The following is a 14,091-nucleotide window of genomic DNA, read 5'->3' as shown; positions in this document are numbered from 1 at the left end:
GCCTGCGAATATGAGTTTCTTTCTGCCATACAAATCCATATATCGTATGACTCTAAGGCGGTTTGCAACAACTACCCTATCACTCCACTAATACAAGCTCAATTTATTTAGCCTTCATTTAATCAAATGATAGGTTTTTAAAATTTTAAAAAGTAGGGTTTCAATAGGAATCAAATCCATCATTTGATAGAGTGACGCAGTAACTACTAATAGCAATAGAAAAGATATAGGCTCAAGAAAAAATCAAGACGTATGGTACTCGAAGTCAACTCTAGTAGGTAGAAGCTATATAATAATGAGGGTGTGTATCTAATATATTCACCATTGCATGCTGAAGTCCAACAGAGCACAGCAGTATTTCAACCGGCCCTGCAACGGCAAGACTTCTTTAGTGGTAGAAAGGGCGAGGGACTATCGGCCATGGTTGTTCGACAAGATATTTGAAAAGGATAACTGAGAAGCCTACTGAGAAGCCTACTGAAAAGCTCGCTGAAAAGGCATTATAAGGCCATAAGAGGTCGTCTACTCTCGTATACATTGAGTCAATCTCAAATAATTACCAATCATATAAACTGATTAGCAAGACACACATTTCACCTCGGGATATGCTGCGGAAGGGCCGCTCAGCAGTTCTGACGTCTGCCCATAAACGAAATATTGCAGTGTGGCCACGATGTATGAAGTAATCACATCCCTAGCCCGCAAACCACCTATCGTCCCAATACGCTCGGCCTGAATAATTTGTCGAGCTTCGTCCGAAACACTCAGAGCATCAACAAGCACTGGGAAGTCAGAGAAAGTATAGTGTTCGGACTGTGCGAGCTGTAGTTCAAGTTTCCATCCCCTTGAATGTGACCAAAATGTTGCCCAGCTGGAATCTGTTGCGTGGGTGTGGTTTGAGCGACCGAAAAGCAGGAACGGACTCGATAGTCCTTTGTCCACGACAGGCCCCCATAATCCACCATCTAGATTGATACCCCCGGCAAACCGATTGTCAACGAGTATTGCCTGCGCTGCTGTTGCTCCACCAAGGGAATGACCAAGGATCGTTACTCGATCAAGAGAGAGTAGGTGCGAATCTCCCCGTGACAAAGGAAATAGGTTTTTGATTACTTTTTCGTCGTGCATTTGATCAAGTAAAAATAACATATCCTTGACACGAACGTTGACAGACTCGGTAACGATGTCTTGGGGTATGCCGAGAACCGTGCGGCCATCGGGATATTCCACGATGTTAGCATCATATGGGTGGTCGACGGAGACAACAGCAAATCCGTTACTCGCAATTTCTTGAAGCAGTAATGTGTACATCAATCTTGAGGTTGCCAGTGCCGGTGAGAATAGCACTACTGGGTAATTTCCGTGGGATCTGGAAGGCGGTGGCTGTTGCTGTGTCTGAGTCTGGATACGAAAGGATTCGAACGTTCCAGGAGGTATTCCAAAAGACTGGTAAGTCTCATCTTCGTACCTCGCTGTTGCATTCGGGATATAAGATGTCGAGGGTACAGTTCCGCAATTGATGGGTGTAAAGGTGGTGACCATGATAGAACGTTGACCTCCTTTTGGGTCATAGGGATCGGTTCGAGACATGTCAACTAGTTCACTTGCATGAAGCGTGACATCGCATGGTCCGGTGCTTGAAGGGAGACGGACGATTGCCGTTTCCCCGAGGCTGATGAGCAGAAAACTAATTGAGCATACAATGGCCCAAATCATTTTGGTGGCTCTCTGACGATGAATATGAAGAACACGTGGGTGTTGTAGTGGAATTATCGGTGGAATCCAGAGTCAGAGCATCCTGTATATATACTTAACTAAAGCGAGACACTGGCAGATGACCCGGTTTCTATATAATTGATGCCTAATCCGCTATAGGGCCATCGGCCACTCCGTCACCGGGTGGGTCTATATGTCTCGCTGTGAATTTACAAGAAGCCCTGCAGTCGATAGTTGCGTGAATTTGATGTATCTTTCGCTTACTCTACCATCTCATTCCTGACAAGAGGATCTAGGCATGATGACTACAGGAGACGGATACCAACAACGACGTCTCACAGCATCAGTAATGTAATTGCCTATTTATGGTGCATTTTTGCGCAAGAGATCGATCATGTACTTGCAAATCACATGGCAATATGGATTAAATCTTCTAAGCTCGGCAGTTCTTAAGAAGTGAGTGAGTTATATCATTGGACTATATTTTTGAAGAATCATCGACTCGATCTATAGAAATTGGGGAGACCGACGCTGCGAGACCGGCGCTGACGACAACTGGACCCCACGTTATTCGCGACCAGGCAACCGAGAATCATTTTGCGATGCCCGGGCTATGCAATGTACCCTCTGAAGAGGTGGACAGGACATGCAGCATTGAACGAATATCGGCATGTTATGAATACGAATGAGGCTGGGGGTCCATTGGACAAAGGCAAGAATACCGACACGAGATATCCACGATGCCGCTGTGGCCTGGAACAACTTGGTAGCTCTGCACCTAGATGAGACGCATCATAAACTCGATGCTAGATTGAGCGGCATCGCTATTAAGAAAGGCCCAGTGCGTCAAGCTAGAAGCTAAGGCATGATCGTCGGTGGGGCGGGGGAGACTACCGACGAGAAGAAAATAGGCGACACTGAATGTAAGAAGAGGAATTGGATCAGATTAGACCCCAGAATGAGGCTCTTCTGCTTGAATTTAGTGCCTACTTTTGCTTAAGGGTTGGGGGAAAAAACACAGGCACCAAGTACGAGAATTGGAACCACTGAACGACCGCATTTTCTTGCGTATATTTGTGATAGAACGCTCGTAAGACTTTACCAGCTTGGTAGTTTGTGATGTAGTCAGTCTTTTCTTGCTGCTTATTTGTACAGGCATCTTGTGCTGCCAGGGATTCAAGTTTCGCGCCATTATTTAGCAATTTAGGGCTTTATAGTTGCTTGAGACGATTGTGTTATGATCAGTCTTCCGCACGACCTATCATAGGTCGTAGATCTCTATTTCTCCCGATCACACATCTCTTATAGTCAAAGGCGAGGTTCTCTCTTTGGTAAATTTTCCCTCGTATTTCTGCAGTTGTTCCTCCGGCAAGTGTCCTTCGGGTATCAGAGCATGCATGCCGCGGTTAGGTATTGTTGTACTTCGCATTTTTTTTCAAGATATTAGAGGTCAAAATCCCCGTGGGATTGGAGGGGACTTTGGCCGTAGAAGAGTCAGAAAGAGAAATCTTGCGGTTCGACTATTCTGGAAAGTGTTGACTGATTGGAAATGGTTTCTGTTTTTGGGACGTTTGGAAGGAAGAGCATTCCTGGGCTACCCACCAAGTTGGATTATCTCTACCTGCTTGACATAATGCTTCTACCACCTTGTATGGTATTTATAGTGGTCTTTCTAGACATTTTTGTCAGATATTCCCGTTGTCTTTCAAATTCTATGTTCTTTCCTACCGTCAGTTTTTCAGGTAGACAGAAAAATAGTAGAAAAAAGCATAAGCCATGTAGAAGACTATTCTATGTACAATCTAGAAGTACAATCATATTAAATAAGTCCATGAAAACCAATTTGCCGTTGGGACTATTTGTGTACCTCGGAATCTATTTATATCCAAACCTCTACACTCTGCACTCCGTTGTTTGCGAGTCAACGTCGAGTATTGTATGAACTAAACAAGATGCTCTTTTATACAATATGTTGAACCTGTTCAAACTACTTTCCTATTTTGGAAGACACGGAGTTGGATCCTTGCTCTATGTGGAAGGTCGACTTTAGGCTAAACTCATGGCGGATGCTACCTATGATCTCGAGGCGTTTAAAGGTAGACATCTCCACCTCAACCTCCCAGAGCTATCAGAAGTTCTCTTGCACAAATGAGTGTTGTTACTGGTACTTCCTGCAGTGGATATGCGGTAATTCTCATCGAAAATAGCCATGACACAGCATCACGACTACATAGTGAGGGGTACATGGCATTCCCTCAATACTTAATGCCCGATTCTTCGGATTAGACAGCTCGTCTCTCTAGCACAAATCACCTCAAATTGTGTTTGCTTCCAAAAACAATAGGTTCAACCGCGAACACTCTTGTGTACCAAAATGCTTTACGCCGAAGACGACAAGCTCGTCTTCCGTTTCGACGACCACATCCTCTGGGTGCAGCCATGGGGCGAAAATGCCTTCCGCGTGCGGGCAACAAGACAGGCATCAATTCCAACGGAAGATTGGGCCCTCTCTTCCAAGCCATCCAGCCCAGCCCCAAGCATCGAGATATCCGCTGACCAAGAAGCGACTATCACCAATGGTAAGATCAAAGCAACTGTGTCACGCAGGGGCAAGATCATCATCTACGATGCAAAGGGAAACAAACTGCTTGAGGAGTATGCCCGTCACCGCCAGGACCCAATGGACCCCAAATGCAGCGCGTTGACTGTCGAAGCTCGCGAGCTGCGTCCAATCCTGGGCGGCGACTATCATCTCACCATGCGATTTGAGTCTCTTGATCATAAAGAGAAGATCTTTGGCATGGGCCAGTATCAGCAACCATACCTGAACCTGAAAGGTACCGACCTTGAGCTGGCGCACCGTAACTCCCAGGCCAGTGTTCCTTTTGCGATTTCATCACTTGGCTATGGATTCCTGTGGAACAACCCCGGTATAGGACGGGCAGTTCTGGGAACAAATGTCATGAGCTTCGAGGCGTACTCGACCAAGGCATTGGACTACTGGGTTGTGGCTGGTGACACCCCTGCGGAAATCGAAGAAGCCTACGCCAAGGTGACAGGCTATGTTCCTATGATGCCAGAGTATGGTCTTGGTTTCTGGCAGTGCAAGCTTCGCTACACAAACCAGGAGCAGTTACTCAATGTAGCGCGCGAGTACCGGCGTCGCAATGTTCCTCTGGATTTGATTGTCGTCGACTTCTTCCATTGGAAACATCAAGGAGAATGGAGCTTTGATCCCCAATTCTGGCCTGATCCAGGTAAGTTTTGATATTTCTTAGAATCGCTTCGATATCAAGACGCACTAACAAACAACGTCGAATTCCAGAGGCCATGGTCAAGGAGCTGAAAGAGCTCAAAGTCGAGCTCATGGTTTCCATCTGGCCTACCGTTGAAAACGCATCCGAGAATTTCCCAGAAATGCTCGAACAAGGCCTCCTCATCCGCCACGACCGCGGCCTTCGAGTAGCAATGCAATGCGACGGCGACATCACACACTTCGACGCCACGAACCCAGCCGCTCGAAAGTACGTCTGGAGCAAAGCAAAGCAGAACTACTACGACATGGGCATCAAAGTATTCTGGCTCGACGAAGCAGAGCCCGAGTACTCCATCTACGACTTCGACATCTACCGCTACCACGCCGGCAGCAATCTACAGATCGGAAATACCTACCCGAAAGAGTACGCACGGGGATTCTACGAAGGCATGACTGCAGAGGGCCAAACGAACATCGTCAATCTCCTGCGGTGCGCATGGGCAGGTAGTCAAAAGTACGGAGCGCTAGTGTGGAGCGGTGACATCGCGTCTTCGTGGAGCTCATTCCGCAATCAACTCGCAGCAGGCCTGAACATGGGACTAGCCGGTATCCCGTGGTGGACGACAGATATTGGCGGTTTCCACGGCGGCAACCCCGACGATCCCTTGTTCCGCGAGCTCTTCACGAGATGGTTCCAGTGGGGAGCGTTCTGTCCGGTTATGCGGTTGCATGGTGACCGTGAACCGAAGCCGGAAGGACAGCCTACGGCTAGCGGGGCAGACAATGAGATCTGGTCATATGGAGATGAGGTTTATGAGATCTGTAAGCGGTATATTGGGATTCGTGAGCAGCTTCGTGAGTACACGCGGGAATTGATGCGGGAGGCTCATGAGAAGGGAACGCCCGTGATGAGGACTTTGTTCTATGAGTTCCCGTCAGATGAGCGGGCTTGGGAGGTTGAGACTCAGTATATGTATGGGTCGAAGTACTTGGTTGTGCCTGTGCTGGAGCCGGGTCAACGCACGGTCAAGGCCTATCTGCCGGCTGGGGCATCGTGGAAGCTCTGGGACAAGAAAGATGTTGTGTATGAGGGTGGTCGCGATGTTGAGATCGAATGTCCGATTGAGAGTATGCCTGTCTTTTGTCGCCAGTAGATGGCGGACCTAGGATGGAACACTCAGCGAGCCGCATGTCGTTCTCCAGTCATACAATTTTTGCTCCCCAGTGTTGTCCACAAAAGTACTACTCCGTAGATCTTGGTAAACCCGCTCACCCGTTTTCTTTCCCCTTTCCCATTCTGTCCTCTTACAAAAAAAGAAGTTCTCCGCGCACGGTGACTATGGCATCATCTCCTTCCAAGTTGGTACTAGATATCAAACATCCATGTTCCTTCTAAGCCGCCGTTGCCAAGTGAATCCCAGCAGGTCACATCCAGTCAATGCAAATCAAGCACCTTGTCCATATTAGGAAGGACCACGTCAATGATACCGATTTGCCACGATCACAAGCCCCTGCGGTTGGACATTGTTTGTATCCAACATACCAGCGCGTATTCAATGTCAAACGTCCGATACTCCTAGTCAAGCCACTGCTAAGTTTATTTATCCCAGCAAACTTATAGATCTCTCACTCAGAAAAATCAAACTTCTTAACCACATTAGGAAGGACTACTTGAACACTACCAAATCGTCACCAAAACCCTGTGAATTGTACACAAGTGCCATTGATGCCCAAGGCAGCAACCACATCAACTCATGCATAGAAGCCCATCGAAAGTCAAAATCCGATTTCCCCCAGGAGACACAGGACAACCCAAGAGAAGAAAGTGTAGCCCGAACAAGACTCCTAACCCCTTAAAACCGCCACCGGAGCCGATTACCCAAAAAAGCAAATGAAGCACTCAATCCATGGTTAGGATAGGAGTAGCGCTGGAAACCGAGGGTTTAGCTCCGGGCCTTTCCCGAAGAATGGGGACTTGCCCGCGGGTATACATCCATGGATACATGATCAGGGGAGTACAAAAAAATAAAATGAAAAAAAAAAAAAAAAAACGCTTGGAAAAGGGCTCACATTCCACCCGTACCGACAATCGGGTACCTTTTTGCGCTAGAGCTTGTTTTGGACTAGGGTCTGGTTGCACCGAGATTCTCCGTGGCCAATCAGGGGGCTGTATTCGCGATGGCGGTCATTGCGGCTTGATCCGGCTTTCGTGTATATTAAAACATTATATTGTATCTGTCTGCAGGATTCATTTACTCCGTACATCTATTATAGATTGATAGTGGGTCGATTTTAGGATGCAATCTATTTTGTAATGAGGGATCCGATGTCTAAGCGGGGGACAGGGGAGATACATAGAGGTTGTACGGGAGGCAATAACGAGATCTTCACCAGTGATTGGGATGATTCCAAATCTCCCAAGGTAGATCTCAATGTGCGCAATGGATCCTAAATTCGAGCTCGGTTGAGCTCGGAGGGGGGGATCCTCTATAGGGCGATTTGGGCGTCGATCGCAGGACTCGGGAGGTTGGAAGGCAGAGGATGAATCCATGGATTGAGATGCAACGTGCGTAAGTCGTTGTCTCTCCAGGGACCTTGAGAGAAAGCCAAACTTGTGTATTCGGTGTGTATACCCCTGACCCATTCTTCCATGGTGCTTAATATACACTTCAACGGCTCGTTTCAGTTAAGAAAATCCGATCTGATCTGGTCTTGGCGCCGTTTTCCAGCAGGTGCCGAGGGGTGGTCCAGGCAGTGTTAGCGTCGTTGAACTTTCTTTTTCGGCTTGACCTCTGCTTTGGGTTTAGAGTTTCTGGGGGCTCTTGGGATTTGGGGTTGTGGTTTTGTAATGGACCAATGAACCTTGGAAGATACATCATCCCGAGGCAAATATGATGGATGTCCGTACAGAGTAGGAAACAGTCAAGTCCACCTTGTGTAGTTCCACGGTTCGCGTCCCGTTTGGATCCACAAAGGGCACACGGTACTCCGTTAGACCGGGAATTAAGGCTCAAACAATCGAAACAGGGAACCTGCAGATCCTTGACAATGCCAATGTTGATCCAGTGTACAACGTACAGGTGATATCCAGATTTATCGAGCTACAGAATCCCATCACACTTGAAGGCCGTCTCCTCCACCTGATTCGATCATCTCAGTCGACGAATGATACACAATACCCGATCCCCTCGATCTCGAGCCGAACAGAGATGGTGTGTGGAAGCGAGAGCTGGGCAACCTTTCTCATGTGGAGCTGGACATGCGAAGTGAAATCTGATAAAATAGACGATACAGGTAATTCATTGTGGCAAAAAGGAACCAGGAAAGATTCAAACCCGAAATACAAAACCAACCCAAACGGCACTAAAACGGCACAATACTTGACCATCCCCCACCCTTCCAACCCTTCACATACAACCCCAAAGTAGTCAAAAAATAATCCCCAACTCTCAACGGCCAAAGCCCCAACTTACACCAAAAGTCGCCTCACGGAAGAAACGGGAAAGATCCGACAAAGCGAGAAAAAAACAGACCTGCACGAACTCCACGATCCATGCAACCGAATCCCCACCCTTCGAGCCCCGCCGTTCATCCCGTCAGAGTTCTGCATCACCCGCCCTGATTGGCCACGGACGTATCCTAACGCTCATCCCGTAGGCGATCCGAGCGAAAATCACCTGCATTTCCAATGCACAGTGCAGTTTTCATCGAGCGGATAGGCGGGAAAAGAGAGAGGGAAAAAAAATAAATCAAGAATCTGGCCCGTGTGGCGTTCAGGTGTGAAATCCCAATACTAGACATGTAGTTGAGGACTCTTTCGCTCTCGTTCCGGTCGTTCAGTATAATGACCAGTATGACAACAGTATGTAGTCGACTATCTTGGGACGTGCCCGCAGTGTACCGGAGTAGGCGCCATGTCAATCGTATTCTAGATCGGGAATGCCAGACCGTTTGATTTTCCCTTTTCACCTGCATGTCCGGACGAACCTCTCGAATAGACTTCACTTTTGATTTTCGCTCAGGTTCTGGATCTGGATCTAGATCTCTTGCCTGTCACTGTGCAGGTTCATGGCTTCTGCATCATGTACATGTACGTTTTTGTATGCATTACACGCCTTTCAAGTCCCTGGTCCTGGTTCTGTCAATACATACATAGCAGCACTAGGAAAGAGTATCGTACTCCGTATTCTGGTTTTTTTTTTTTTTTTGGGGCCCACTATGCGAGAGCCTCCCTAGCTGGAGTCGATACATGTGCATGAACGATGTCACAACGTAGTCATCTGCAATACCACACTGATTTTGTAAACACACAATGCCCTCCAACCTTGCCTTGTCAGACAACCGGGTGGGTCCTTGCGTGCTTAGGCCCTGACCCAGAACCGGACATCTCGCATCCCTTGCGTCCGTCCTCGTGAGCACGGCGTGTGAGTGGTGGCGCATTCCTCATGGGGACCAAGACCCGTGCAAGGGAAGAACGGGGATAAACGGCTCCAGGCCTGCATATCTGCCTTCCCTGTATATTGGGTCAGAGGCTGGCTGGAACGGGGGACGTGTGGGAGGACAGTGTTTCTTTGCTTTCATGGTCTATGTACGACTTTTAGTGTTGTTGTATGCATATGTAAGAGGGTAGGAATGCAGGCTTGGGAAAAGGGCTTGTAATGTCATAAGCTTGTTAGATATTATGATTATTTGAATTCTAGCTAAAAAAAAAAAAAAAAAAAAACAGGGTATTATACCATCCCAAAAGCAGAAATGGAGAGCCCAATCTCTTCCAAATTGCGTGCCTAATCAAACAGAGTAAAGAAATAGAGAAATAATCATTTGACGTAGAACCGAGCCTTGAAGCCCAAACGGGGTTTCGCAAGATCCGAACCGTGGTAATACACATTAAGAATATACAAAAGGAATTCGTAACGCCTCCCTTGAAAAGAGGACAAAAGAAAGGTTGAAGCTTTTGGCAGAATGTACAAGAAGGATTCCATAGGTGGACCCGAGCGCAAAGGGGAATCAACAGTATAGAACAAGAAAGAAACAATGAGAAATGAGACTCGTAAAAATCATGATAGATGCAAGGGTATGTTGAAGGTTGGTTTTTTTGGGCTTTTTTTCAGTTGAGCAAATTGTTCAAACCCATGCGAGTGTCACGAGCAGGCTCAGGTTTGGAGATCCATGACTTGGGCAAGTCCGTAGGCTGGTGCCAAGAGGCCAATGTAGGCTGGTGGCCCATCCAACGCTGTGTGGATGCGAGTTCCGACAAAGACTCTAGAGAGCGAGCTGGGTAACTGGGGGAGTCCTCAAGAACGTGAACACTAGGCCTCCGGATCTCGTATTGCGAGCGCAAGTCGACAGGCAAAGGCAAAAGTTGCGGAGAGGGGAAAGTGCGGGGCGAAGAAGAGACAGAATTATGGTCTGAGACCATCGAAGGCGGCTCGCAGGAGTGTGAAGTCTCTGAGAAAGCGGGCGAGGTGAGGGGTGTTTCGATCGGTCGGTTAATAGAGGGGAGTGTGTAGATGGGAGAGAGCTGGCGAGCGGAAGAAGCCATGGATGCTCTGCGGGAGTGAGAATATTGTTCAGAGATGGCGGACTCGATAGACTCCGTCCATGAGGGGCGAGAAGATGAAGAGGAAGAACTGGAGAAGCGGGAGCGAGTTGGGCTCATTGCTGAGGCGCGAGTGTAAGGTGCCTCAATGCGGCCTGTATAAGTGCGGGAAGTGGTGGGGGTTGACAGGCCACGCTTCTTGCGGTTCATGCTTCCATTCCACCAGTTTTTCACTGCGTTGTCGCTGCGGTTGCCGAGGCGGCGGGCAATCTCAGCCCAGCGCTTTCCCATTTCGTTGACCATACGCTCGATCATCAACCCTTCGTCGGCGGAGATGGGCTCTCTGTTGAGCGAGGGCTTGAGATTTTGGTGAAAACGCTCGCGACATTGCTTGGGTGAGCGGTAGTGCATATGTTGAGAGATGCGCACCCAGTTGTTTGGGCCTTGTTCGCGGACCAGTTGGGTGAGGAGTTGGTCTTCCTCTGGAACCCAAGGACCACGACGGTGTGAAGCAGGCATTTTGAGTGTAGAGTAAGTAATAGGTGGTAGTAGGTAGAAGAGGGGGAGAGAGAAAGTTGATGAAGTATAGTAGAAAGTGAAGAAAGTATTAAAGTACGGACAATGTCAAGTCTTAAGTACCAGGGGGACGGGTCCAAAAGAAAAAAAAAAAAAAAAAACAGTCCCGCAATGGAAGATCACGATCCAAGATCTCGGAGCTGACAGTTCGGAATAATACAGGTTTAAAGGTAATATAAAAATAAAGAATAAAAATATAAAAAATAAAAAAATAAAAAATAAATACCAGACTATTGTAATCTATAGATCGTGGGGAGTGGAAAAATGCTCCGTTGGGATCTTCAGTACCACCCGGGAATTCGGGCTGAGGAAAGACGCGTAAAGCAGAAAAAGATCGGAGTGATCGACCATGAGCCCCGTTGCTGGAATTCCAAATCATGGCGCTAACTGGGTTTTTAGTTTATCTTCTTATATATGCTCATTCCCACGGTCAAAAAAAAAAATACAAACTTCCAAGGTTGAAAGTTGGATCGTAAAAATAAAGCTATAGGCTAAAAATAATACATCCACCTCATATAAATTTACCTATATTATCATCTATGTAAAACAATACCAGAAAGGGGGTTCCAAAAACAGGGGCAGATCTATCCGAGTGACAAGCAGTTAGACGTCCCCGATTCCAGCCAGCCATGCACAACACTTTCGATTTGCGTCCGATCCATATCCAATCGGTCAAGTCCGAGCTCTTATTGGTTCAATCAGCGTTCCTTTTCAACCTCATCCATGGATTGATCCACGCTGTGGAGCAGTGGAGTTCCATGGAATTGACAAATCTCTGAAGATAAATTCTTTTTTCACTTTTCCCTTTTTTTTTTATCTTTTGTATTTTTTTGGGAATTTCGACATTACATTTTTTCCCATGTAATAGTATGGGGAAATCGGTGCCTCCGTGCGATGACAGGAAGCTTCGACCCCCCGAACAACACCGAGCTATCCCTGAAGACCTAGATCGGAGTTCACATTGATTTATTTTTTCGAATTTTTGAATTTGTTCAATATTTTACATTTTTGGGTACATATCCTTTTTTCTTAGAATCCATACTATTGGCTTGGAGGGTTTATACATATCTTTTGATCCTTTCCATACCTTGCAGACTGTCCATCTGGGTTGAACCAACGTGATTGTTTGCTCCATCGAGGAGGCCTCGCTTAATGTTAACTAATTTATGTTAGAATATCCGGTTCGAGGAAAAGGACGATAATCTAAAACCACGCATGGACCACCTGCCACCTGTCACTGACAGTTGACCGTGGATCCCCCATGACGCCGTAGGGGTTGAAAATGAAATCAAAAATTGGATTCACGATGCCAAAGTACCATACTGCGGGACGTGACGTTATTCCAGGATCTATCGGTTGAACCGCATTTCCGCTATACCGGAATCCAGTACAGGTCAATCTATTTTCCCGTCCCTTTTCCACAGTCCACAGACTATTTACAGTCTAAGCACTGGCGTACCAGAAAAGAATCGATGTATCAGAAGATCGGGATCGAATACAGAGATCGACGAGGTGCGAAGTTTCCAGAGTACCCGGTTAGGCATGTCGCAGCTGAGATCGCTCTCCACCGGTGGAAACCGTTGAAACGCAAGCCACACCTTTTTTTTGCTTTTTTTTTTTCCAGATGGTATACCTTGAAACGGACATGAGTATGCAAAAAAAATATATTATATATATTATTGTAATTTCCATTCCCCAGGGGTAGACCTTACATGCATCCATATGGATCGACTAGGATGTTGATTGGTCCCCAGTATTTGTCATTGTGAGTGGGACTGCCAGCTCGGTTAAGGATAGGCGGATATGGATGTTTCTCCTAAATCTTTAATCTATTTGATCATTTCATCTATTGTGGATTTGTTTTTTTCTTATACATGTCTACATAGATTAATTAATCAATGCTTCGAACATTCGAATAGGACTATCTATAGATGTGTATTAAAAAAAAAAATCAAAGAGTGGGGAGACAGATATTAATTAATTTCCCCCCTTTTTTTGGGTCTTTATTTTCTGGGGTGTGAAATATGCAGGAAGGTAAGAAAAAGGGAAGCCGTCTTGTGTAGCCATGTGGACAAGTCCTCGTGTGGACAGCCAGATCGGATTTCCATACTCCTGGGAAAACCGTTGCTGAAAGGATGAACCCGTCGTCCTGGAATGCAACATCGACTAGGGTGTACCCGAGATTGGACCTGTCACTTTCTTTTTCATTTAATTATTTTTTTTACCGTTCACTCAAGGTAGACTATTGTTCCATCTTCGCCAATCAGAGACACGGCAAGTATTTGAGATATATCCCTGTCGACGTGCAGGGATCACCGCTGATCAGTAGTCCCGTGCACTCGAGTTTATATCGGGTGTTTGAGTAGTGGTCTTGAGGGCAAGTATATTGGATGTCGAGGACAAGAGAAGAAAGTGAATAGTAAGTGTGAGTAAGTGTTCTTTGATATAACACCCATCGACTCGAATCTCTCCCTCTTTCAGTACCCGTCCGAGGATCAGATGAAGCTCGGGGTACCCGTCACTAAGTGGAGCGAACGGTCTCGCAGCTTCCTGACTGTCGGGCCTTCCGCATGGCTTTGCCCAGCGAGGGTCCAAGCACTTCCCCCTTTCCGCCGTTTGAGTCACGTGGCGATGCCATATTTGGATGTTATTAGCGACCTCTCGCTTACGTTAGAGCTGATGGATGAGTCTGGATTAGAGTATACGACGTCATGCTAGACCATAGCTATTGTTCATACACCATAGTTCCCCCTTTTGGCTCATGGGTGTGTGATATGTGCGCACCGGGTGATATATAGAGAATGGAGCAAGGAACCGTCAAGTACGCATTTGAATTTAGGTTATGAATTTGAATTTGACTTTAAGAATTTCAATCTTGGACTTTACAAGGCCATGACACCTTGAACTGGGTAGTGATTGGTGGGCCACCCTCTCGGGCTTTAGATATCGGGGACCACTCGCATGGTGCCCGATCTGTGGGAAACCGTTTGGGGCTACACTTCTA

At 46.8% G+C, this 14,091-nt stretch overlaps 3 protein-coding genes across 3 annotated transcripts; 1 reads left to right on the top strand and 2 right to left on the bottom strand.

The window, feature by feature from the left end:
* Positions 1-271: 271 nt before the first annotated feature.
* Positions 272-1,590, bottom strand: N7500_003658 (PAF acetylhydrolase family protein; the record flags this gene model as incomplete). Its single annotated transcript, XM_056674804.1, has 2 exons — positions 272-285; positions 591-1,590. The coding sequence occupies 2 exons, from the start codon at positions 1,588-1,590 to the stop codon at positions 272-274; spliced, it is 1,014 nt and encodes a 337-aa protein (XP_056535329.1).
* Positions 1,591-4,090: 2,500 nt separating this feature from the next.
* N7500_003657 (putative glycosyl hydrolase) lies at positions 4,091-6,126 on the top strand (the record flags this gene model as incomplete). The annotated part of the gene is made up of 2 exons (XM_056674803.1): positions 4,091-4,973; positions 5,042-6,126. The coding sequence occupies 2 exons, from the start codon at positions 4,091-4,093 to the stop codon at positions 6,124-6,126; spliced, it is 1,968 nt and encodes a 655-aa protein (XP_056535328.1).
* A 3,953-nt stretch (positions 6,127-10,079) lies between these two features.
* On the bottom strand, positions 10,080-11,030 carry flbD (putative MYB family conidiophore development protein FlbD; the record flags this gene model as incomplete). The annotated part of the gene is made up of 1 exon (XM_056674802.1): positions 10,080-11,030. The coding sequence occupies one exon, from the start codon at positions 11,028-11,030 to the stop codon at positions 10,080-10,082; it is 951 nt and encodes a 316-aa protein (XP_056535327.1).
* Between the last annotated feature and the right edge of the window lie 3,061 nt (positions 11,031-14,091).

This window comes from Penicillium coprophilum (genome assembly GCF_028826855.1).
Source record: "Penicillium coprophilum strain IBT 35676 chromosome Unknown utg000002l_segment0_segment1, whole genome shotgun sequence".
NCBI lineage: Eukaryota > Fungi > Ascomycota > Eurotiomycetes > Eurotiales > Aspergillaceae > Penicillium > Penicillium coprophilum.
The sequence above is the reverse complement of the archived record's forward strand: the minus strand, read 5'-3'. Positions and strand labels throughout refer to the sequence as shown.